The sequence below is a fragment of the Pristis pectinata genome, chromosome 37 (assembly GCF_009764475.1).
Source record: "Pristis pectinata isolate sPriPec2 chromosome 37, sPriPec2.1.pri, whole genome shotgun sequence".
Classification (NCBI taxonomy): Eukaryota; Metazoa; Chordata; class Chondrichthyes; order Rhinopristiformes; family Pristidae; genus Pristis; species Pristis pectinata.
The window spans coordinates 9,880,228-9,907,625 of record NC_067440.1 but is presented as its reverse complement, the minus strand read 5'-3'; the positions used below and the strand labels follow the sequence as shown (position 1 = coordinate 9,907,625).

The 27,398-nt window shown below is 48.5% G+C and overlaps 1 protein-coding gene across 1 annotated transcript in view; it reads left to right on the top strand.

Annotated features, from left to right (window-relative positions):
- The window catches only part of LOC127586517 (histidine N-acetyltransferase-like), a 28,904-nt gene extending 25,159 nt beyond the window's left edge, over window positions 1-3,745 (top strand). Inside the window, exons 3-4 of the mRNA XM_052044531.1 lie at window positions 283-507; window positions 3,194-3,745. Coding sequence (XP_051900491.1) covers window positions 283-507; window positions 3,194-3,745 — 777 coding nt within the window. The remainder of the gene's footprint in view (window positions 1-282; window positions 508-3,193) is intronic.
- Window positions 3,746-27,398: the final 23,653 nt, after the last annotated feature.

Here is a 27,398-nt window from a genome sequence, read left to right as displayed (position 1 = left end):
TGGCCGCCGTAAATTGCCCCTAGGGTGTGGGTGAGGGACAGTTAATGGGAATGTGGGAGAAATAAAATGGGTTAGAGTGGGATGATTCTAAATGGGTGCACGATGGTCAGCACTAACTCGGTGGGCTGAAGGGCCTGTTTTCCTCTGTGAGTCTCTCTATCATCTTTCCAGGTTTCTCAACTTCCTAATTTTAAATCTTTATCCAATTGACGTTCTGTTGTCGAGCCTCGGGGGAATGTTTCTGCATCTGGTGTGAACCCAGTTTGTTGTTATCATTGGCAGGTCGCTCTCGTGTCGGTGTGTGTCATCGACGATGGCCATACCGCTGTGGTGGAAGGCTTGAGGGTGGCCCCCAATGAGAGAGGCAAAGGAATTGCAGGCCTGATCCAGCGGTACGCCTTGGCCCTGATTAAATCCCAGTTCCCGAGCCTGGAGGTACGGCGGTACACCAGAACTGGTCAGCTGAGCCCTGACGTTTTTACAAAGTTCCGGTTGATATGCAGCCAGGTACTATCGAATCTCATTTCCTCTTCCTTTTATAAATGAGATTTGTTCAGCGATTACAGAATCACATCATTGCATTAGAACATAGAACAGTACAGCACAGGAACAGGCCCTTTGTCCCACAATGTTGTGCCAAATTAAACACCTAACTAAATTTATCCCTTCTGCCTACACAATGTCCGCATCCCTCCATTCTCTGTACATTCATGTGCCTATCTATGAGCCTCCTATCGTATCTGCCTCCACCACCACCCCCGGCAGCGCATTCCAGGCACCCACCACTCTCTGTGTAAAAAAATAACTTGCCCCCGCACATCTCCTTTGGACTTACCCCCTCTCACCTCAAATGCATGCCCTCTAGTATTAGACATTTCGACCCCGGGAAAAAGATATGGGCTGTCTACAGACATGAAGTCATTGACTCACGGAGCACAGAGACAGGCCTTCCGGCCCGCCATATTCATGCTGCCCATTGTATCTACCTACATTAATCCCATTTAGGTCCATGGTCTTCTGTGCCTTGGTGAGTCAATTACTCAGGGAAGAGTGATCACAGTATGATGGGAGTGTATAAAATGCCCTTCAGCCCACAATGTTGTGCTGAACTAATTAAACTAGTAATTAAATGCCTAACCAAACGAATCCCTTCTGCCTACACAATGTCCACATCCCTCTATTCTCTGCACATTCACGTACCTGTCTGAGAGCCCCTTAAACCCCTCTATCGTATCTGCCTCCACCACCACCCCTGGCAGCCCGTTCCAGGCACCCACCACTCTGCATAAAAAAACATGTTCTACATGTCTCCTTTAAACTTACCCCCTCTCACCTTAAATAAATACCCTCTAGCATTAGACCTTTCTACCCTGGGAAGAAGATACCGGCTGTCTGCTCTATCTGTGCCTCTCATAATCGTATAAACTTCTATCAGGTCTCCCCTCAGCCTCTGCCGCTCCAGAGAAAACAACACATGTTTGTCCAACCTCTCCTTATAGCACATACCCTCTAATCCAGGCAGTATCCTGGTGAACCTCTGCACCCTCTCCAAAGCCTCCACATCCTTCCTGTAATGGGGCGACCAGAATTGAATGCAATATTCCAGGTGCGGCCTAACCAGAGTTTTATAAAGCTGCAGCTTGACTTCCTGACTCTTGTAGTCAACGCCTCGACAAATAAAGGCAAGCATGTCGTACGCCTTCTTTACCACCCTATCAACTTGTGCAGCCAAGGCAGATCACCAGATAATCCTTTCTCATCACATAATACCAAATCAAAAATAGCCCATTCCCTGTTAGTTCGTTATCAAAAATAAATTAATCCAATTTTACATCCACAGCAGAGATGTCTAAAACTACAGCGTAAGGGTTAAGAGGTTTAGAGGTGATCGGAGGAGGAATTTCTTCACTCAGAGGGGAGTTGGAATTTGGCACATGCTGCTTCAGATAGCAGAGACCCTCACTGCATTGAAATAGGCGATCACTTGAACAGGCAAGGCACAGACTGGTGAATAGGATTAGCATAGATGGGTACCTGATGGTTGGCATGATCACCCAGATACTAGAGGCAATTTACAGCAGCCAATTAACATCGTTGGGATGCGGGAGGAAACCGGAGCACCCCGGGGTAAACCCACTCGGTCACAAGGGAGAACGTGTGAACTCCACACACTCACACACACACACACACACACACACACACACACAGATACACACATACACGCACGCACACACAGACACATACACACCCAGACACAGACAGACACACACACACAGATACGCACATACACGCAGACACACGCAGACACACGCACGCACACACACACACACACACAGATACACACATACACGCACACACCCAGACACACACACACATACACACCCAGACACAGACACACAGACACACACACACACACAAACACACACACACGCATGCGCGCACACACACACACACAGATCACACATACACGCACACACACCCAGACACACACACACACACACCCAGACACACACACACACACACACACACACACATACACACACAGATACGCACATACACGCACACACACAGAGGCACACACACACATACACACCACACACACACACACACACACACAGATACGCACATACACGCGCGCGCGCGCGCACACACACACATACACACACAGATACGCACATACACGCACACACACACAGACGCGCACACACACACACACACACACACACACACACACACACACACACATACACAGATACGCACATACACGCGCGCGCGCGCACACACACACACAGCACCGGAGGTCGGGATCAAACCTGGGTCTCAGGAGGTGTGTGGAAGCGGCTTTTACCGCTGCACTGCTGTGCTGATGGGGGTAGGATTGGGTTTCAATCCTTGTGTCCACTGTCTCAGAGGAGCAGGGACCGGTGTTTACACCCCACTCAAACCACCGACAACAGCCGTCCCTCACGTCAGTCACCATGGGAGCAGAATTAGGCTGCTTTTCTTTTCCCCTCAACCCCACCCTCCCGCCTTCCCCCCGCAACCCTTAACTACCCCCCCCCCCTCACCACGGAACTTTTCTGTGGAATCTTGCTGTGCCCGAACGACCTGCCTTTGCCGCGACGTTGTGCCGCGCGAGTGCCCCCGGCGGGGAAAGACATTACCTGAAGCTGGACTCTTCCTCTGCCCACAGGAGGTGCTGGTGATACACTTCGTGGCAGAGGAGCTGCAGCCCAAGCTGGAGTCTGTCATCGGCCACCTGAGGGGGAGTGGGGAGGAATGGGAAGAGCCCATTCAACTGGGGGCGGGCGAGGTCAAGAAGGTGTTCCTGGACCGGAGGGTGGTGGAAGGGGTGCTGCCAGGGGGCACCATCATCCTGGACTGGATCCCTTACAAGCCTTCCGATAGCAACCTGGAGATTCTCCTGAAGCGAGGCATCACCTGGATGGCAGACAGCACGGTGGACCCCACCGTTCTAAGCCTGTGCTCCAACGCCTACAAGGTACCTGAGGGAGCCAACCACCGACTCAACATCGACATCTTCGGGAAGAATTTCCCTCAGGCCAGAGCCCAGTTCGTTTTTCAGCTGCGCAAGGCTCTCAGGTTGCTTCAGGGTCCCATATACTGCCTTATATACATGGACCTGTCCTTGTGGTCCAACATGCAGTCCTTCTGCCAGACCGCCTTCGGTCTGTCCTATCAAAGGCTCCTTGAGGGGCAGAAGGTCTTGGAGGCAGAGCTTTAAGGCAATATTGGTAATTGGTTTACTAATGTCACATGTACCGAGATACAGTGAAAAACATATTGCATGCCATCCATACAGATCAATTCAAAATTATGACTACTTTGAGGCAGTGTGAAAGTCGACCCGCGCTGTAATAAAGTAGACAACAACCGAACCAAGGAGCGTACAATTAGTGCTTTATTGTTTAACGCTAGTGAGAGTCGCTAGCGGGAGTGAGGGATACAAAGAAAGAGTAAACAGTGTAACTCAAGCTCTGTACTGATCCTAAAAGATTTACACGTTTGTGTCCCTCCTTTTATACCTAATCTAAAGATGCCTACGTGTGAAGTTGCACATACTTGGGTGGTTGCTTACAGCAAACTATTCGCAAAACAAGATATGCCCTAAACGCTCCCAAGCACCTGCACATCTTGCAGTCACAGCTATAGTCACGCCATGGTTGAAGCAATAACAGCCGTACGTTATTAACCTTTACATCTCCAGTTACTTTTACAGTAGTACAAAGTGAAAAGCAATAACAGAATGCAGAATAAAGTATTCCAGTTACAGAGAAAGTGCAGTGCGGGCAGACAATAAGGTGCAAGGCCATAACGAGGTAGTGTAGTGGTTAGTGTAATGCTATCACAGCGCCAGCGACCAGGGTTCAATTCCGGCCGCTATCTGTAAGGAGTTTGTATGTTCTCCTCGTGTCAGCATGGGTTTCTTCCGGGTGCTCCGGTTTCCTCCCACATTCCAAAGACGTACGGGTTAGGAAGTTGTGGGCGTGCTATGTTGGGACCGGAAGCGTGGTGACACTTGCGGGCTGGCCCCAGAACACTCTACACAAAAGATGCGTTTCACTGTGTGTTTCGATGTACATGTGACCAATAAAGATATCTTATCTTATTGTGAGGTCAAGAGTCCATCTTATCGCACTAGGGGACCGTTCAATAGTCTTATCACAGCAGGATAGAAGCTGTCCTTGAGCCTGGTGGTACGTGCTTTCAGGCTTTTGTATCTTCTACCCAGTGGGAGGGGGGAGAAGTGAGAATGTCCAGGGTGGGTGGGGTCTTTGATTATGCTGGCTGCTTTACTGAGAGAGCAAGAAGTGTGGATAGAGTCCGTGGAGGAGAGGCTGGTTTCCATGATGGGCTGGGCTGTGTCCACAACTTTCTGCAGTTTCTTGCAGTCTGGGGCAGAGCAGTTGCCATACCAAGCCATGATACATCCGCATCAGATACTTTCGATGGTGCACCTATAAAAATTGGTGAGGGTCAACGGGGACATGCCGAATTTCCTTAGCTTTCTATGGAAGTAGAGGTGCTGGTGTACTTTCTTGGCCATAGCATCCACGTAGTTGGACCAGGACAGGCTATTGGTGATGTTTACACCTGGGGACTTGAAGCTCTCAACCATTTCTGCCATAGCACCGTTGATACAGACAGGGGCGTGTGCACCGCCCCACTTCCTGAAGCCAACTCAGTAGCCCATTGACCCAGAGGTCCTTTCCCTCCGTTATATTCCCTTGCAGCTTGGAAGGAGGCCATTTGGCCCATCAAATCTGTACTGGCTATCCCATTTCCCTGTAAAGATCCTCCCCAGGTTATGAAGAACTGACTTGTGTATGGCCCGTACATACAAACCAGCCTTTGGGAGACCAGTGAGATGGATTTTCTGGCTGCTGCAGGTACCTTCTGCCAGGTTCATGGTTACATCTGTATGGTTGAGTTAACGCCCTGGTCTAACAACACGTTGCCCTTGGTTGGCCGATGATTTTACTGGGACACACACACTGGGTGTACGGGGTCTGACATTAAGACACACACACACACACACACACACACACACACACACACACACACACACACACACACACGGTGTACAGGGTCTGACACTGGGACACACACACACACACACCCGTGTGTGTGTGTGTGTGTGTGTGTGTATCCCAGTGACAGACCCTGTACACCCCATGTGTGTGTGTGTGTGTGTGTCCCAGTGTCAAACCCCGTACACCCAGTGTGTGTGTCCCAGTGTCAGACCCTGTACACCCCGCGTGTGTGTGCGTGTGTCCCAGTGTCAGACCCCGTACACCCAGTTGTGAGTCACAAGATCACAAGATAAGGGAGCAGAAGCAGGCCATTCGGCCCATCGAGTCTGCTCCAAGGAAAAGGGAAAAAGAAATGGGGTGGGAAAAAAAGAAGAAAAAAAAACTATTCTAATCCCATTTGCCACCCTTATCCCCATATCCCTTGATACCCTGACTATTTAGATATCTGTCTATCTCCTCCTTGAATACCCCCACTGATCTGGCCTCCACTGCTGTGCGTGGCAAGGAGTTCCACAATTTCACCACCCTCTGGGTAAAGAAACTTCTCCTCATCTCTGTCTTGAAACTGTACCCTCTAATTCTAAGATTGTGCCCTCTGGTCCTGGACACGCCCACCAAGGGAAACAGCCTAGCCACATCTACTCTATCCTTACCTGTCAACATTTTAAATGTCGCTACGAGGTCCCCTCTCATCCTTCTGTACTCCAGTGAGTACAGTCCAAGAGCCGACAAACGCTCATCATACTTAAGCCCTTTCATTCCCGGAATCATTCTCGTAAATCTCCTCTGAACCCTCTCCAACGTCAGCACATCCTTCCTAAGATGTGGGGCCCAAAACTGCGCACAGTATTCCAAATGAGGCCTCACTAGCGCCCCGTAGAGCCTCATCAACACTTCCTTACTTTTATACACTATACCTCTCGAGATGAATGCCAACATAGCATTCGCTTTCTTAACCACCGATCCAACCTGGTGGTTAACTTTTAAGGTATCTTGTACGAGTACCCCCAAGTCCCTTTGTACTACTGTACTTTCAATCTTCTCTCCTTCTAGATAATAATCTACCCGCTTATTTCTGCTTCCAAAGTGTACAACTGCACATTTCTCAACATTGAATCTCATCTGCCATTTCCTTGCCCATTCTCCTAAACTGTCTAGGTCCCTCTGCATCCTTTCTATTTCCTCTATGCTCCCTACTCCTCCACTTATCTTGGTGTCATCCGCAAACTTAGCCACACAACCATTTATTCCATCATCCAAATCATTGATGTACAAGGTAAAAAGGAGCGGCCCCAAAACCGACCCCTGCGGCACACCACTAGTAACCGGTAACCAACCAGAACGAGATCCTTTCATTTCCACCCTTTGCTTCCTGCCAACCAGCCAATGCTCCACCCATTCTGCTACCCTGCCCATAATTCCATGACCTCTCATCTTATTAATCAGTCTCTTGCGAGGCACCTTATTGAAGGCCTTTTGAAAGTCTAAATACACAACGTCTACCGCCTCTCCCTTATCCACCCTACCTGTGATTTCTTCAAAAAACTCCAATAGGTTGGTCAGACAGGACCTCCCCTTCACAAAACCATGTTGACTAGGTCCTATCTTGCCTTGCGCCTCTAGGTATTCGGCAACCTCCTCCTTGAGGATAGACTCCAATAATTTTCCCACCACTGACGTCAGACTAATAGGTCTGTAATTGCCTTTGTGCTGCCTCCCACCTTTCTTATACAACGGAACTACATTCGCTACCCTCCAGTCCTCCGGAACCATGCCAGAATCTATCGATTCCTGAAAAATAATCGCCAATGCCTCCGCTATCTCCACAGCCACCTCCTTCAGAACCCGGGGATGCACCTCATCCGGTCCGGGAGACTTATCAGCCTTAAGCCCCTTTAGTTTTCCAAGCACCTTCTCCCTATTAATCTCAATTGAACTCAGCTCCAATTCGTGAGACTCCTGACTAACGGGCACATTGCTTATGTCCTCCACGGTGAAGACCGATGCAAAATATTCATTCAATTCCCTTGCCATCTCACTATCGTCCATTATAATACCTCCTGCACCGTTATCAATTGGTCCTATGTCAACCCGTGTCTCTCTTTTATTCCTTATGTATTTAAAAAAACTCTTAGAATCCTTCCGAATGTTGTCCGCCAGCTTCCTTTCGTAACTCATCTTTGCTTTCCTAATGACCTTCTTAGTTTCTCTCTGCAGATTTTTAAAATCGTTCCAATCTTCTGTTTTCCCACTAATTTTTGCTACTTTGTACGCTGCCCCTTTTGCTTTTATTTTATCCTTCACCTCCCTCGTTATCCACATCTGTGCCTTTTTTCCATTCAAAACCTTCTTTTTTCTTGGAATATATCTATCCTGCATTTTCCTTATTTCCTGTAGAAATTTCTTCCATTTCTCCTCTGCCGTCCCTCCAGCTAACTTACTCCTCCAATCAATTTGGGCCAACTCTTCTCTCATACCTTTGTAATTTCCCTTATTCCACTGAAATATCGATACACCAGTTATCAGCTTCTCCTTCTCAAACTTGAAACTAAACTCAATCATATTGTGATCACTTGTTCCCAGTGGTTCCTTTACCTTTAGTTCCCTAATCACCTCGGGTTCACTACACAGCACCCAATCCAAAACAGCCGATCCCCTGGTGGGCTCCTCAATAAGTTGCTCCAGAAAAACATCCCTTAGACATTCCACAAACTCACTCTCCTGAGTACTACCGCCTTGCTGGATTTCCCAGTCCACCTTCATGTCAGACCCTGTACACCCTGTGTGTGTGTGTGTGTGTGTGTCTGTGTGTGTGTCCCAGTGTCAGACCCTGTACACCCTGTGTGTGTGTCTGTGTGTGTGTGTGTATCCCAGTGACAGACCCTGTACACCCCATGTGTGTGTGTGTGTGTGTGTGTCCCAGTGTCAAACCCCGTACACCCAGTGTGTGTGTCCCAGTGTCAGACCCTGTACACCCCATGTGTTTGTGCGTGTCCCAGTGTCAGACCCTGTACACCCAGTTGTGTGTCCCAGTGTCAGACCCCGTGTGTGTGTGTGTGTGTGTGTGTGTCTCCCAGTGTCCCATTGTCAGACCCTGCACACCCCGTGTGTGTGTGTCGCAGTGTCAGACCCTGTGTGTGTGTGTGTGTCCCAGTGTCAGACCCTGTACACCCTGTGTGTGTGTGTGTCTGTCTGTCTGTCTGTCTGTCCCAGTGTCAGACCCTGTACACCGTGTGTGTGTGTGTGAGAGTCCCAGTGTCAGACCCTGTACACCCTGTGTGTGTGTGTGCGTGTGCGTGTCCCAGTGTCAGACCCTGTACACCCTGTGTGTGTGTGTGTGTGTATCCCAGTGACAGACCCTGTACACCCCATGTGTGTGTGTGTGTGTGTGTCCCAGTGTCAAACCCCGTACACCCAGTGTGTGTCCCAGTGTCAGACCCTGTACACGCCGCATGTGTGTGCGTGTGTCCCAGTGTCAGACCCCGTGTGTGTGTGTGTGTGTGTGTGTGTGTGTGTGTGTCTCCCAGTGTCCCATTGTCAGACCCTGCACACCCTCTGTGTGTGTGTCCCAGTGTCAGACCCTGTACACCCTGTGTGTGTGTGTGTGTGTGTGTGTGTGAGAGTGAGAGTCCCAGTGTCAGACCCTGTACACCCTGTGTGTGTGTGTGTGTGTGTGTGTGTCCCAGTGTCAAACCCCGTACACCCAGTGTGTGTGTCCCAGTGTCAGTCCCTGTACACGCCGCGTGTGTGTGCGTGTGTCCCAGTGTCAGACCCCGTGTGTGTGTGTGTGTGTGTGTGTGTCTCCCAGTGTCCCATTGTCAGACCCTGCACACCCTGTGTGTGTGTGTCGCAGTGTCAGACCCTGTACACCCCGTGTGTGTGTGTGTGTGTGTGTGTGTGTGTGTGTGTGTGTGTGTGAGAGTCCCAGTGTCAGACCCTGTACACCCTGTGTGTGTGTGTGTGTGTGCGTGTGTCCCAGTGTCAGACCCTGTACACCCTGTGTGTGTGTGTGTGTGTGTGTGTGTGTATCCCAGTGACAGACCCTGTACACCCCATGTGTGTGTGTGTGTGTGTGTGTCCCAGTGTCAAACCCCGTACACCCAGTGTGTGTGTCCCAGTGTCAGACCCTGTACACGCCGCGTGTGTGTGCGTGTGTCCCAGTGTCAGACCCCGTGTGTGTGTGTGTGTGTGTGTGTCTCCCAGTGTCCCATTGTCAGACCCTGCACACCCTGTGTGTGTGTGTCGCAGTGTCAGACCCTGTGTGTGTGTGTGTGTGTGTGTCCCAGTGTCAGACCCTGTACACCCCGTGTGTGTGTGTGTGTGTGTGTCTGTCTGTCTGTCTGTCTGTCTGTCTGTCTGTCTGTCTGTCCCAGTGTCAGACCCTGTACACCCCGTGTGTGTGTGTGTGCGCGCGTGTGTGTGTTTGTGGCCAGTGTCAGACCCTATACACCCAGTGTGTGTGTCCCGGTGTCAGACCCTGTACACCCTGCATGTGTCCGTGTCCGTGTCCGTGTCCATGTCCCAGTAGTTTGCAGACTAGACTCTGAGTTCACTGATGATGAGATCCATTGGGAATTGGGAATCACTGGAACTTGCTGATGGATTTAGGGGAATGGGTGGGGGAGCTCTATTTCCGTTCCCAGAGAGCATTTGCCACATGAGAGGTTATTCTCGACAATAAAAGCCAGTGGTATCAGACGTCCTGTGAGGTGTGGATGGAGGATTGACTGCCTGACAGTCAGGAAGGGGGTATAAATGCGATGCGTCGTTTGCTGGTTGGCAAGATGTAATGAATGGTGTGTCACACAGGGATCTTGGTCTCCCAGTGCATCATTCACAAAAGGCAGGTACAGAGAGCGACTGGGGAAAATAACAGGATGTCGTTGTTTAATTAGAATCGGTTTATTATTGCCACATGTGCTGAGATATAGTGAAAAACCTTTGATTGCGTGCCAGCCAGACAGATCATTCCAAACATAAGTACATCGAGGTAGTTAAAAAGAAAAAAAAGAGAATACAGGATGTAGTGTTACAGCTGCAGAGAAAGTGCAGTGCAGGCCGACAATAAGGTGCAAGGGCCACGATGAGGTAGAGTGGGAGTTTATGAGTTCATCTTTATCATGCGGGAGGTCTGTTCAATCGTCTTGTAGCAGCTGAGTGGGGGCTGACTTTGAGCCTGGTGGTGCGTGTTTTCAGGCTTTTGTGTCTTCTGTGGGGGAGGGAGAGGAGAGGGTGTCTGGGGTGGGGGGGGGTTCCTTGATTGTGTTGGCTGCTTTCCAGAGGCAGCAAGGTGTGGATGGAGTCAATGGAGGGTAGGCTGTTTTTTGTGGTGGGCTGGGCTGTGTTTGCAGCTGCCTGCAGTTTCTTGCGGTCCTGGGCAGAGCAGTCATCGTACCAAGCTTATTGCTGAGGGAATTGAATTTAGGAGCCGAGAGGTATTGTTGCAGCTATATAGGACCTGGGTCGGACCCCACTTAGAGTACTGTGCTCAGTTCTGGTCTCCTCACTACAGGAAGAATGTGGAAGCCACAGAAAGGGTGCAGAGGAGATTTACAAGGATGCTGCCCGGAATGCAGAGCATGCCTCATGAAAGCAGTTTGAGGGAACTCGGCCTTTTCTTCTTGGAGCAACGAAGGGGGTACCTGATAGAGGTGTATAAGATGATGAGGGGCATTGATCGGGTGGATAGTCAGAGGCTTTTCCCAGGGCTGAAATGGTGGCCACAAGAGGACACAGGTTTAAGGTGCTGGGATATAGAGGAGATGTCAGGGGTAAGTTTTTTACTCAGAGAGTGGTGAGTGTGTGGAATGGGCTGCCGGCAACGGTGGTGGAGGCGGATACGATAGTGTCTTTTAGGAGACTGTTGGATTGGTACATGGAGCTGAGAAAAATAGAGGGCTATGGGTAAGCCTAGTAATTTCTAAGGTAGGGACATGTTCGGCACAGCTTTGTGGGTCGAAGAGCCTGAATTGTGCTGTAGGTTTTCTATGTTTCTATGTTTCTAAATATGTTGCCACATGCCCAACTTGTGAACCGTTTGGGTTTGTGAATGGTCCTCAGGACCGGAACCCTGTTGTAACTCAGGGAGGACCTGGGCACTATTCCTCCCCATGTTCCCATTGACTCACCCTCCCACCCCAGATTCTACCCCTCACCCACACACTAGGGGGGTGACTTACAGCGGCCGATCAACCCACCGACCCCGCACATCGTTGGGATGTGGGAGGGAACTGGAGGTCCCGAGGAAAATCCATGCGGTCACAGGGAGAACATGCAAATTCCACACAAACACACACACACACACACACACACACACACACACACACATATAACGCCAGAGGTCAGGATCGAACCTGGGTCACTGGAGCTGTGAGGCAGCGGCTCTTCCAGTGGGGTGTGTCCTTGCGTTCCAACAACTGTGACCTTAAACAGGGTCCAGTGCGGATCTCCCATGAGACTCTTTGGAAAAGCCGCGAGGAGTTCCACGGATGCCCCGAACAACATCCGCAAACTGGGCCCTCCTTGCCACGTGCCCCAGCACACCAGGAGCGGGCCCACTGCTCTTGGGATCTTCCTCTGCACCAGCTGCCTCTGCCAACTGTGTTGGTGACTCAGCGCTGAACAATTCAGAGAAGCTGATTCTAATTCCCCAACAGCAGAATAAACCGTGAACCCCCACCCTCGCCATCCTGACTTTCTCACCGTCAGCCAGTCCCCAGCATCGCTTGACCCTACCCACAAAATTCGGCCTCAGTAACAGCAAGTGGTCTGCACCGAGTGTTGGAAACACTGCTCTAGAAATGTGTTAGTAACTTCTTCAATCTGGCACACGTTTCCCGTTAAATTTCCCAATTTCTTTTTATTATTATCCACCGGGATCTTCCGGAATTTGTTGCCTGTTCCCAAAGAAGGTGGAGGTGAGCTGTCCCTGGAACTGCAACTGTCTTTCTGGTGAACGTGCTCCCACTGCTTAGATCTCTGAGCGATGAAGAAACAGTAATATTTTTCCATGTGTGTGTTTCAGAGGGGTTTTATAGCACGTGGTGTTGTTCCCACACGTCTGCGGCCTTCCATTCTTATGTCAACTTTCCAAGCAAAAATGGCCGATTGGAACATGTCACGGTGTGATACACCCTCCCACCAGTGGCGGTGCTGTGGTGCCTCGATGCACCTCTTCCAACTCGGTCTAACTCAAGGGAAATTCCAATCCTGATGTCCTGAAATGTCAACTGTTCTATTTCCCTCCACAGACGCTGCCTGACCCACTGAGTTCCTCCAGGGTGTTGTGCCTGAACCATTTGTTTCTCTGTCCACAAGACGCAAGTCAGGAGTGTGACAGGAAGCTCTCCGCTTGCCTGGAAGCTCAACGTCTTGCGGGACAGGGCAGTCCACTTGATTGGCACCCCATCCAACATGTGAAGCTCTCAGTGGCTCCATCTACAAAATGCACTGGCTGTTGCTCACCCGGGCTACTCTCACAGCACCTCCCAAACCCACCACCTCTACCGCAGGAAGGACAAGGGCTTTGGGCATAGGGGGACACCACCACCTGCAGGTTCCCCTTGAACCTTACAGAACGTAAATATCTCGCTTTTCCTTCACTGTCACTGGGTCTAAATCCTGGAGCTCCCTCCCCAACGGCACCCAGGGAGCACCTTCACCAGAAGGTCTGCAGCAGTTCAAGAAGGTGGCTCAGCTCCCCACCTTCTCAAGGGGCATTTAGGGATGGGCAATAAATGCTGTCCTTGTCAGCAACCCCAGATCACAGAAAAGTCGGATGTGGTAATAGTATGACTTAAACACAGCGACCACAATAAATTCATTCTCACTCCCTCCCCTCCTTCCTTCACACTGGTGGATCTGCTGACGCTCCTTGGGAAATAAACATAGAACAGTACTGTACAGAAACAGGCCCTTCGGCCCACAATATCTGTGCCTACTATGATGCCAGCCCAAGCTGCCTGCACATGGTCTATATCTCTGCATTCCCTGCCAGCGCACATGCCTGTCTAAAGAAGAGGAGTTCATCATATCTCCTTCCATCACCTCCCCCAGCAGCACGTTCCAGGCACCCACCACTCTCTGTGTAAGAACAACTTCCCCCATAAAACTCTTTTAAACTTTCCCCCTCTCACCTTAAAGCTATGCCCTCTAGTATTTGAGATTTCCACTGTGGGCTAAAAATGTGACGGTGCTTCCAAATGAACAGATTTCTTGGTGAGATTTGCAAATTGAACGTTGTAAACCACTTATGCATTAAAGACATTGGTTATGACCACTTTAAACTGGTCTCACTTTTGCCTGTTGTATTTGCTTTCATGATACCATCAGATAAAGCAGCAAGCTGCTATTCCCTTCTGTGTGTGCCTGAAATCTTGCTCTCTTCCCTAAGGAGCAGTGTCCAGAAATGGATATGGTCTAGCTTTGGTCTACAGCGATTCCCTGTACTTTCCTTGCTCAGGATTCTGTGTGTTACATTAACACCTTGACCAACAAGTCCTGCACCCATTTTCGATGGAAAGAAGGAGGAAATTCTTCTTTCAGACACTCAGGGCAGGCACAGTAGTGTAGCGGTTAGCGTAACACTATTACAGCACCAGCGACCCGGGTTCAGTTCCCGCCACTGTCTGTAAGGAGTTTGTACATTCTCCCCGTGGCTGCGTGGTGCTCCGGTTTCCTCCCACATTCCAAAGATGTACGGTTTAGGAAGTTGTGGACATGCTATGTTGGCGCTGGAAACATGGCGACACTTGTGGGCTGCCCCCAGAACATTCTACGCAAAAGATGCATTTCACTGTGTGTTTCGATGTACCTGTGACTAATAAAGATCTTATCTTATCTTATCGTGTCTCTTTGGAATTATCTACCTGGGAAACCTGTGAAGGCAGAGTCACTGAAGGTGAAAATTGATTGACATTTGAGCCACAAGGGTCAGGGTGTACGGGGAAGCAATGGAGCCTTGAAACTGGAAACATCAGTCCTACCCAATGGGCCACTTGTCCCATCCAACTTGTGGGATCTCACTTTGCCCACAAAAGCAACCAGCATTCAGATGAGAAACCTTAAACTGCCCCGTGTGGAATATCTGTAGAGCGTTGTAGACGCAGCTCAACATGTCACTGAAACTGGCCTCCCCTCCATGGACTCTGTCTCCACTTTTCGCTGCTTTAGTAAAGCAGCCAACATAATCAAAGACCCCACCCACCCTGGACATTCTCTCTTCTCCCCCTCCCATCGGGCAGAAGATACAAATGCCTGAAAGCACATACCATCAGGCTCAAGGACAGCTTCTATCCCGCTGTTATAAGACCATTGAACAGTTCCCCTAGTATGATAAGTTGACCTCCCAATCTAACTTGTTTTGGCCTTGCACCTTATCGTCTGCCTGCACTGCACTTTCTCTGTAACTGTGACACTTTATTCTGCAATCTGTCAATGTTTTCCCTTGTACTACCTCGATGTACTGATGTGATGAAATGATCTGTATGGATGCCATGCAAAACAAAGTTTTTCACTGTACCTCAGTACATGTGACAATAATAAACCAATTCCAATTGCAATTCTAACCATGCCAAGGTCCCGTAAGCAGGAAATGTTATTTAAATAGTGGTTAGATCTTAATCGAAAAATGTAGCCCCATAAAGATGTTGAGTGGAAGGCCAGTTTATTGAACATTAACAGCTTATTAGTTGTGTGAGTGGGTCACAAGATCATCAGTTACACAATGAGCCAGCACTTGGTGTTCTCATTAATAAGAGCGGCAATTAATTTATCAGGCCTGGGTTGCCTGGCAACCCCTAACCAGGCCCTGAATCACATCCTGGAGAGTGCTGGTCGATCCACTTGCATTCTTTTAACATCTAATTTGTAAGCCCACGCTCGCAAGATTAGTGAGGTCCGTCCGGACATACTTGATTGAGTTCACACGACAAGCTGGTCGTGGGGACACTGAGTCACGAGCATGTCAGTACAAACAACTGCGAGGGAAGGTTGCAGCACTTGGCGTAAGGAACCGATCCCTGGGGACTCTGCAGTTAAAAACTGTGGGAGAGATTACTGCAGCCAGAACACCTTTCCCTTTCTGTGTGTGTTCTGTGTGTGTTCATTACCGTGGGCCTACCTGAGATCTCTCCAGCATCCCATCGCTTCCTCCTCTCCTGTCTCCCGTCCTATCTCCCCTCCCCCGTCATCGTCCTCTTTTTGATTTCAGATTTATTATCACGGACTACTTTGAAGTGAAATTTGCTGTTTTGCAAAGACATAAAAAATACTATGTTACCAAAAAATGAATAAAATATTGCAAAAGAGCAATAATGAGGTAGTGTTCATGGGTTCATGGACCGTTCAGAAATCTGATGGCGGAGGGGAAGAAGCTGTTTCTGAATCACTGAGTGTGGGTCTTCAGGCTCCTGTACCTCCTCCCCCACATCAAAAACCACTCTCCTCTTATCGCTATTCTCTCTCTCAAACCTGACTATCACAATCCCCTCTTTCTCTCCTTCTCCCCCTCTGTCTCTCTCCTGACTTTCTCGCCCCTCTCTTCCTTGCTTTCTCTCTCTCTTTCTCCCTCTCCTCTCTCTCTCTCCCCCTCCCTTCTCCTTCTCTCACTCTCTCCTGGTCTCCCTCCCATTCTCCCTCTCTCTCTCTCTCTGCCTCTCCATGTCTCTCTCTCCCTCTCACCCTCCCCACCCCCTCCCTCCACACAGACACACCACTCCCTTCCTTCTCTTTCCCTAGTTCTCTCTCTCTCTCTCTCTCTCTCTCTCTCTCTCTTTCTTTCTCTCTCTCTCTCTCTGCTGGGAAGGAAAGGAGGCATTGACAGAGAAGGTAAGGAGCCTCATGTGGAACATTAACACCAGCATGGACTGGATGGGCTGAGTAGCCTCTTCCTGTACCAACTGCTCGATGCATTTCCCAGGCATTGATTTTTGGCTTCCAAATATCCCTTTACATCCTGATCAGCAGGTCCTGAGAATGACCATCAGCTGTCTCCCTTCAAGCCCAGACGTAGGGGTTGATGTGTGCCTGGTGTGTGACATCTGGTCACATCTGGATCACAACAACCAGATGTTGTGCACTTGCCACCTGCTGTTTATAGTGTGTTGTCCGGACTCTGATATCTGAAGTGTGGGACCTGGGGAGTGACACCTGGATTGAGGGAGGAATGTCACGCAGGTATAACATCTGGAGTATGAACTCTATTAATGTAACATCAGCACTGTACCATCTGGACTGGCACAACAGCTGTTGTGTTGTGCTCAGTCACATCTGGAGTGCAAGGTCTGGGGTAACAGCTGAATTTGGGCATCCAGAGGGCCAAATCTGGAGCATGAGTTCTGGAGTAAAAGCCAAGTTGGAGCATCCAGAAGGTCACATCTGGAGCACGGTCCCGAATAAACAGCTGGAATGTAGTGCCCAAGGGGCCACATCTGGGGTATGTCTGGTTACAACTGGATTGTGGCATCTGGAACGTGAGCTTCGGAGTAACCACTGGAATGGCCATATCTCAAATAACGATGAGTCGGAGTACAGGAAGGAGATAGAGAGCTTAGTGACATGGTGTCATGACAACAACCTTTCCCTCAATGTCAGCAAAACAAAAGAGCTAGTCATTGACTTCAGGAAAGGGGGCGGTGTACATGCACCTGTCTACATCAATGGTGCTGAGGTTGAGAGGGTTGAGAGCTTCAAGTTCCTGGGAGTGAACATCACCATTCGCCTGTCCTGGTCAAATCACGTAGATGCCACGGCCAAGAAAGCTCACCAGCGCCTGTACTACCTCAGGAGGCTGAAGAAATTCAGTACGTCCCCTTTGACACTCACCAACTTTTATCAATGCACCATAGAAAGCATCCTATCTGGATGTATCATGGCTTGGTACGGCAACTGCTCTGCCCAGGACCGCAAGAAGCTGCAGAGAGTTGTGGACACAGCTCAGCACATCATGGAAACCAGCATCCCCTCCTTGTCTATAATCTCTCACTGCCTTGGTGAAGCAGCCAACATAATCAAAGACCCCACCCACCTGGGTCATTCTCTCTTCTCTCCTCTACCATCAGGCAGAAGATACAGGAGCCTGAGGGCACATACCACCAGACTCAAGGACAGCTTCTACCCCACTGTGATAAGACTATTGAACGCTTCCCTTATACGATGAGATGGGCTCTGACCTCACAATCTATCTTGCTGTGACTTTGCACCTTATTGTCTACCTGCAATGCACTTCCCTGTAGCTGTGACACGCTACTCTGTACTCTGTTATTGTTTTTACTTGTACTACCTCAGTGCACTGTGTAATGAATTGATCTGTACGACTGGTATGCAAGACATGTTGTTCACTGTACCTTGGTACAAGTGACAGTAATATACCAATACCCTCTGCATGTCAGAGCTTCTTCCTAAGCCCAGCTCCAATCTTTGAACTCCAGTGCATGACGTTCATTCTGGAACTAATAAGTTTATTTGCACTTCAAAGAATTACAAGGAAGCAATCCAGAATAAAAACACACAGTACAACTGCTTGTAAAAGGTTGAATCGGCCTTTGGGATTCCCCGACAAACATTCCTTGGCAGAAACAACAGTCAGGATGTTGTGATGAACATTTGCACCAGGGATGAAACTCCATCTCCTGCACTTACACAAGACCCAGTTGTAGAGGATTGAGAAAGCACGACACCAAATTTCAACCACAACTGTACCTGGAGCCCTCAAGAACAAACCGCCAGTCTCGTCAGTTTGAAGACGCAGTGGCGTGTTTGGAGCTTAGAATAAGGCCAGTAGCTCAAATCCTCCCCTCACTGGGGACAGCTAAAAGCTTTTCGACTACAGCTCAATCCCATTACTTTAGGGTGCCATTGACTAATGCCCAGTGTTGACAGCAAGAAGAATTTTGCATCCAAGTGAAATTTCCCCAAACACCAGTTTCTTAGTTCCAACAAAAAATGGATTAGGTGGTGTTGTGGGGGTAGGAATACAAAGGGTTAATGACTTGTAACATAGAATGTAATTAACATTGTGCTGATGTGGTAACAGGGAACCACTAAAGGTTCAATAATAGAGAGATGGGATGCAGCTGTAACTGCACCAAGGTATAAAGGTTTAATGATTATGTTAGATCACACTCCTAGTGTGGCCAAAACTTAGGTTTGCTATTAACTAAATTAGACTTATTCTGCAATTAAAACTCGGTTTTGCTGTTAGTTAACTCTTCTGTGTAATGATGTAATTGGAGAAATGTAATAATCAAAACTTAGTTAATTAAGTTTTCTGTGTAATGTTGTATATGGCTATCCTGAAATTGAGTTCGGGGAGATCAGTTTCGTCTTGTCCCCTGGTGCGCACCGGTCTCAGTAAATCGCCCGTTGTTCAGACACCTGTGTATCATGTGTGTACAGAGTCTGAGAGGTTGCAGACTCTGAGTATCTGGAGGGGCTGCTCCTCAAATTCTGGCTGCACTACTGGCCTTACTCTACGCTCCAAACACGCCGCTGCGTCTTTGAACCGATGAGACTGGCATTTCGTTCTTGAGGGCTCCAGTTGTGGTTGAAATTTGGTATCGTGCTTTCTCAAATTCAGTCCCCGCGCTCCTGATCTTCGGTCACCTGGTGCAGGGGCGGGGGGGTGGTGAGTGGGTCGGTCGGGGGGAAATCTCCTGGTCGGTTTGCTCCTGGGCCTGGCCCAGGAGACCATTCATGGGTCGGGCAGTCGAGGGTTCTGCCCAAACTGATACCCTGCCCCCTCTTCTGGGTTTACATCCATTCCCATGTGTGTCCCCGGAGAAGGAACACGCGGTGTCCACGGGTAGAACGGGGGGGTGGATTTCCAGGACTGGTGGGTGCCAGAGGGGCTCAAGTGCGTTCTGGATAAAGATGACTGCGTTGTAAATTGATGGGAATGTGGGGAGAATAAAATGGGATTGGTGCAGGATTAGTGTGAATGGGTGCTTCATGACTGGCAGAGACCTGGTGGGCCGAAGGGCCTGTCTCTGTGCTGTATGTCTCCATATATGTAAGAGCCAATTGCAGTAAAATTCCAATAATCCACGATCCGATGATTCGGAAAATCTGATGTTTCGGCACATACACTTACCACTCAAAGGGGACCTGATCCTCGTGCTCCCTTCTGGCTTTTTGGGACCCCAGTTCCCATGTTCCCTTCCCACTCACTAGGGCCCCAGTTCCTGCGCTCCATTTAAACTGATCTAATTAACCCCTACGGTTTCGGGATACACACCATCTCCGTGCAAAGGGTGGGGCGTATTTGGAACGAGCTGCGTTGAGGCGGACACATCAGCAACATTTAGAAGCCATCTAGAGACGTCCATGGATAGGAGAGGTTTAGAGGGCTATGGGCCAAACGCGGGCAGGTGGGACTAGCTCACTGGGCAACACAGTCAGCATGGACGAGTTGGGCCGAAGGGCCTGTTTCCGTGCTGTGTGACTCTACGACGCAATGAACTGTAATACTGTGTGACATCTAACTCAATCTTTACTGTGTTAGGGTATTAATAGTCCAAATAATCCAGAAAATGGGATCGCCCGACACCACAAAAATTCTGAGTGTGCCAGATTTGCTGCATTATTGGAGTTTTACTGGGAATCTGGAGTACCTACGGACCAAACATAGTGAAACAGACAGAATTTGCAAAGATTCCACTGCCATTGTGGGCTTCGCTGTGGATTATTAGTGGTCTAATAATTTAACCACTGCGTTGCCATTGTACATTGATACATTTCTATGCTGGAAATAACCATTCAGTCTTGGGTTTTTATTCACTTTGGTTGAACTGTGCGCCAGTGGGCTTTAGAACTGCTCACATGTACACCCCTGGCAAGATCTGTGTGCTCGTGGGGTGTGCAGGACAAAGATGGGACACCGGTGAGGTGTAAACATGTGGGGATGGGTTGGGGAAGCAGCGTCTGTGGTCATTTGAAAGGAAACAAAACAGAAAAATTTGTTGAGGAAACAACAAGCAAAAGTGGTCTGTAACAGTTTATAAAAGAACAGCAAAGTGGAGCAGCAGTTAGAACATAGAACGTAGAACAGTGCAGCACAATACAGGCCCTTCGGCCCACAATGTTGTGCTGACCTTTAAACCTCGCCTAAGACTATCTCACCCCTTCCTCCCACGTATCCCTCTATTTTAAATTCCTCCATACGCTTATCTAGTAACCTCTTGAATTTGACCGATCTGCCTGCCTCCAACACCGCCCCAGGCAGCGCATTCCATGCCCCAACCACTCTCTGGGTAAAAAACCTTCCTCTGATATCTCCTTTGAACTTCCCACCCATTACTTTAAAGCCATGCCCTCTTGTATTGAGCATTGGTGCCCTGGGGAAGAGGTGCTGGCTGTCCACTCTATCTATTCCTCAATATTTTGTACACCTCCGTCATGTCTCCTCTCATCATCCTCCTCTCCAAAGAGTAAAGCCCTAGCTCCCTTAGTCTCTCCTCATAATCCATACTCTCTAAACCAGGCAGCATCCTGGTAAATCTCCTCTGCACCCTTTCCAACGCTTCCACAACCTTCCTATAATGAGGCGAACAGAACTGGACACAGTACTCTAAGTATGGTCTAACCAGAGTTTTGTAGAGCTGCATCATTACCTTGCGGCTCTTAAACTCGATCCCACGACCTATGGAAGCTAACACCCCATAACTACCCTATCCACCTGTGAGGCAACTTTCAGGGATCTGTGGATATGGACCCCCAGATCCCTCTGCTCCTCCACACTGCCCAGAATCCTGCCATTAACTTTGTAGCCTTGGAGTTTATCCTTCCAAAGTGTACCACCTCACACTTCTCCAATGCTGCTCTCTCACCCATCCTGGTAGGTTACATACTCCCAGACATGCATTATTCTGTACATAACTCCCAGATGTGCATCCCATATATAACACCCCCAGATGTGTTCTATTCTATAATATAACAGGCTTCCAAATGTGTTACTGCATAAACAAACACTCCCAGATGTTTGTTCCATATAACAGAATCCCACATATGTTATTTTGCATAAACAAACACTCCCAAATGCATTTTGTTCCATATAACAGAACCCCAGGCACGGTAGTGTAGTGGTTAACGTAACGCTATTACAGCGCCAGCGACCCAGTTTCAATTCCGGCCGCTGTCTGTAAGGAGTTTGTATGTTCTCCCCATGTCTGTGTGGTTTTCCTCCAGGTACTTGGAGAAGACACGAGAATGGGGTTGATAGGGAATAATAAGTCAGCCATGATCAAATGGCAGAGCAGACTCGATGGGCCGAATGGCCTAATTCTGCTCCTATGTCTTATGGTCTTAATTATATAGGTCACACTAACACTTTTTCTCTCCTTATATTCAACCCACAAAGTCTGTGGTGGGTCTCAGAGCAATCCCATTCTCCCCACTTATTTCCCTGCAATGCATTCTCCCTCACCTGCCCATCAGCTACCCCCTGATCCTCACACCACCCACCAACATGAGGAGCAATTTACAGTGGCCAATTAACCCACCGTCTTTGGGAAATGGGAGGAAACACAACCACCTGGGGAAACCCAAGCAGTCATAAGGAGAACGTGAAAATTGAATGGAGACCTGATCGAAATTTATAAAATTATGACTGGCATAGGTAGGGTAGACAGTCAGAACCTTTATCCCGGGGTAGAAATGTCATATACTAGAGGACATTCTTTTAAGGTGAGAGTGGGAGAGTTTTTTTTCTACAGAGAGCGGTGGGTGCCTGGAACGGGCTGCCAGGGGAGGTGGTGGGAGCAGATAAAATGGTGGCATTTAGACAGGCGCACGAACATACAGGGAATTGATGGATATGGGCCATGTGCAGGCACAAAGGTTTATTTTAGTTTGGCATCATGATCAGCACAGACATCGTGGGCTGAAGGGCCTGTTCCCGTGATGTACTGTTCTATGTTCCACACAGACAGTACCCAAGGTCAGGATCGAACCGGGGTCGCTGGAACTGTGTGGCAGCAGTATGCCGCCTATTTATTGGACCAAGCTCCCTTGTAACTTTACACCTTAACCAGGTCTGCCCTCAGCTTCCTCTGTCCCAAAGTAAACGGCTCCAATCTCTCATTGCTACAGCTGGGAACATCCTTCCCGTAACGTGATGAAACTGACAGTTGATGCATCCCTTGAGAGAAGCATTTTTCAATAATCAAAAGTTCCTGATTTTTCCTTACCCTAACAAAAAACACTGCCTGCAATTAAATGTACCAATAGCAAAACCACAGAAACAGAATGTAATAGAATTATAGCACACTCCCTGGAACAAGTGTGTCACTCAAAGGAACTGATTAACGAAAGTTAGGCATAAGGAACACATTGAGTTTAATTCTCCTTATTTGGAGCTGGTTTTTTTTTAGCTTTTAAATGAACATGCAATGAGTATTGCACAAATTAAGGGGTGGCAGGGTAGAGTAGCGGTTAGCGTAACACAATTACTTCACCAGCGACCCGGGTTCAATTCCTGCCACTGTCTGTAAGGAGTCTGTACATTCTCCCCGTGTCTGCGTGGATTTCCTCCGGGCGCTCCGGTTTCCTCCCACATTCCAAAGACGTATGGGTTAGGAAGTTGTGGGCATGCTATGTTGGTGCCGGAAGCGTGGCAACACTTGCAGGCTGCCCCCAGAACACTCTACGCAAAAAGATGCACTTCACTGTGTGTTTTGATGTACATGTGACTAATAAATAAATATCTAATCTAGTATCTAAATTACTTAAGAAAGGTAAACTATTTTCAGAAATAACATGGATTCCAATAATGATAGATTTGTGGTTCAATTGAGCCTTTAACCTATGTGCATTTTTAACATTTGTTAAATACAATTAAACAGCCAATATGTTTAATAAATATATGAATTTAAGTCCACGTCCATAGCTCCCTGAAAGTGGCTGCACAAGTTGATATGGTGGTAAAGAAGGCATACGGCATGCTCGTCTTTATTAGTTGAGGCACTGAGTTCAAGAGTCAGGAAATTACGTTGCAGCTTTATAAAACTCTGGTTAGGCTGCATCTGGAGTATTGCATTCAATTTTGGTCAGTCCATTGTAGGAAGGATGTGGAGGCTTTGGAGAGGGTGCAGAAGAGGTTTACCAGGATGCTGCCTGGATTAGAGGGTATATATAAGGGGAGGTTTGACACATGAATAATAGAGAAATGGAGGGCTATGTGGGAGAGTAGGGTTAGATAGATCTTAGAGCAGGATAAAATGTCGGCACAACATTGTGGGCCGAAGGGCCTGTACTGTGCTGTTATGTTCTATGTTAAACTTGGGTTGTTTTCTCTGGAGCAGCTGAGGAGAGACCTGATCTAATTATGAGAGGCATAGATAGAGTTTAGAGTCAGAATCTTTTTCTCAGGGTAGATATGTCTAAAACTAGAGGGCATGCATTTAAAATGAGGAGGGTAAGTTCAAAGGAGATGTGTAAGTTAAGTTTTTTACACAGAGTGTGGTCTGTGCCAGGAATGGGCTGCCGGGGTGGTGGAGGCAGATATGATAGAGGCATTTAAGAAGCTTGTAGACAGGCACATGAATGTGCAGAGAGTGGAGGGATATTGACATTGAGTAGGCAGGAGGGATTAGTTTGAGATTAATTAGTTTGGCACAGCATTGTGGGCTGAAGGGCCTGTTCCTGTGCTGTACTATATGTTCTATGTTCTAACTCAAGGCATCATACAACATTGACCATCAACTGCCCACTTACACTGATCCCATTTTATTCTCCCTATATTCCCCTCAATTCGCCCCCAGGTTCTACCCCTCACCTGCACACCAGTGGCAACTTACAGCCGCCAATTCACCTTCCAACCTACACGTCTCTGGGATCCAGAGCACGTGCAAACTTTGCACAGACAACACTAAAAGTCGGGATCGAACCCGGATCTCTGGAACTGTGAGGCAGCAGGTCTATCAGCTGCGCCACTGTGTTTTGTTCCTGACCTGGATGATTAAAGATTATTGACTTGCGGAGCAGATAGAACATCCTGTTGTCAATGAAGAACTACCGTCAGTTTGACGCAGTACGAGCTCTCAGCAAGTCCCAGCTTGAAGAAGTTACCGGTTAGGTGGTGGAGAGTGCGGTTGGGTGGCTGCTGAGAAAGTTACCAGGTATTGACTTCAGAGTACACATCCACTTCAGTAAAATGTCAGACAACTGGAGTTCTGTGACTAATGGCATCAACTTCAAAGGTATCTGGGGCATCACACTGTGTCCCTCCTGTGGTTCTGCTGACCTTTAAGTTGTTTTCGATGTGCTAGGCTCACTAAGGCGATGTATGTTAGTCCCAGAGAGATGGAACACTTTTCTTTGCAAGTGACAGGGTGTGGGGAGGAAAGGAGGGGTGAGGAGGGGCAAGTTGTATTTTTACCCAGAGAAGGTAGACTAGTGAAATCTTGCTGCTACTGTACAGAACATTGGTGAGAGCGTTCCTGGAGCACTGTGTACTACATTTAGGTTTCCTCATTGGACAGGCACGGTAGTGCAGCGGTTAGCGTAATGCTTTACAGCGCCAGCGACCCGGGTTCAATTCCCGCCGCTGTCTGTAAGGAGTTTGTACGTTCTCCCCGTGTCTGCGTGGGTTTCCTCCGGGTGCTCCGGTTTCCTCCCACATTCCAAAGACGTACGGGTTAGGAAGTTGTGGGCATGCTATGTTGGCGCCAGAAGTGTGGTGACACTTGCGGGCTGCCCCCAGAACACTGTACGCAAAAGATGCATTTCACTGTGTGTTTCGATGTACATGTGACTTATAAAAATATCTTATCTTACTTAAAGAAAGATTGAAGAAAAAGCACAGGTTAAATTCTGTAGCTTCCTGTACCATTCCAATGTAAGACCATAAGACATAGGAGCAGAATTAGGCCATTCGGCCCATCGAGACTGCTCCACCATTCGATCGTGGCTGATTTGTTTTTCCCTCTCAACCCCATTCTCCTGCCTGCTCCCCGTAACCTTTGACCCCCTCACTAATCAAGAACCTATTAACCTCCACTTTAAATACACCCAATGACTCAGCCTCCGCAGCCCTCTTATGGCAATGAATTCCACAGATTGACCACCCTCTGGCTAAAGAAATTCTTCCTCATCTCAGTTCTAAAGGGGGCATCCTTCTATTCTGAGGCTGTGCCCTCTGGTCCTGGCGTCTCTCACTACTGGAAACATCCTCTCCACATCCATTCCATCCAGACCTTTCAATATTTGGTAGGTTTCAATGAGGTCCCCCTCATCTTTCTAAAACTTAAGGAGCAACACCTCATCTTCTCTCTGGGCATGGTGCTGTCTTAGAGTCAGAGATTCACAGAATAATAGAGTCATGCAGCACAGAAAGAGGCCCTTCAGCCCACGTCGACCTTCATACTCTTCTACACTAATCCCATTTGCCCCCATTATGACCATATCCCTCTCTGCCTTGCCTATTTAAATGGCTGTCCAAATGCCTCCAAACCGTAGTGATTGTATCTGAATCCACCACCTCCTCTGGCTGCAAGTTCCAGATATCGACCACTTTCTGTATAAAAAATCTTTTCCCTCAGATCCTCTTTAAAACTTCTTTCTCTCACCTTAAACCTCCACCCTCTTGTTTTTGGTTCCCCTACCATGGGGGAAAGATGTTAACTATCTGCCTTAACTGATGCCCCTCATAATCTTGCATGCTTCTATAACTTCACACTTTGGCCTCCTTCACTCCAAGTAAAATAAGCCTGTCCAATCTCTCCCCATAACTAAAGTCCTCCAATCCAGGCAACATCCCGGTGAACCTCCTCTCCAGCGCAATCACACCCTTCCGACAGTGGGGCGACCAGAACTGTACACAAGTGCAGTCCAATCAATGTTTTGTAAAGTTACAACATAACATCCCAACTCTGATGGTTGAGTCTTCCTGAATTCAACAGCCTCATCTAACTCTGTTGGTCTGTTTGCGTCACAACTGGCTGCTTCTGAGTAGGTTATCCGTCTGTGATATTAACTCAGTTCTTCTTCCACAGACACTGCCTGACCTGTTGGGCATTTCCTCACCTTTAAAGTGTCCCTTCATTTAATCTCCCTGACCACCCTCATTAACCAATCGACAAGATGGCTTCACCAACAGCTTATCACCACGGCAACCCTGGTCTCACCCTACCAGAGATATTACCTTTGTCCTATCTGTCCCTCCCCAATCTCTCTGCAACTTGAAACTAATTTGTTTTCTGACCCCAAATGGTCTCTCTTTCTCTCTCCCTTGGCGCTGCCTGTATTGCTGAGTGTTTCCAGCATTTTCTGTTTCTAAATCACAAGCTTAATTCCTGGGATATTTATCAAGACAATACTAAAGAAAAGGGGGAAAATAAGGGAAAATGATGGCAGGCAAAAATGGCAGTTCTCATGCAGAGAGAAAGAAAGGGAGAGTTAACTAACATCAGAGGACTCAATACTGAACACAGGACTCAAGAACAAAAGAAGATAGGAGCCCCCTCGATTCTCCTACTGTCCACCTTCACCAGGGGTAACTTACCAACCGGCACATCCTTGGGATGCAGGAGAAAGCCAGGGCACCCGGGTGGGTTGGGGAGGGGGGAGGGACCCACGCGGTCACAGGGAGAACGTGCAGACTCCATGCAGTCAGCACCCGAGGTCAGGATTGAACCGGGGTCACTGGAGGTGTGAGGCACTACCTGCTGCACCACTGTGCCGCACTCTCCCTGGAGTCCTCGGGCTGTTGCTTAATCCCCTTTCACCATCACGAACACCGGACCATCTACGCTGTTTGTGGGATCCTGCTGTGCACAACTCACCCACTGGGTGTCCTACATTACACAGCGACCGTGCATCGAAAGTACATCGTGTGTTGGAAGGTACCTT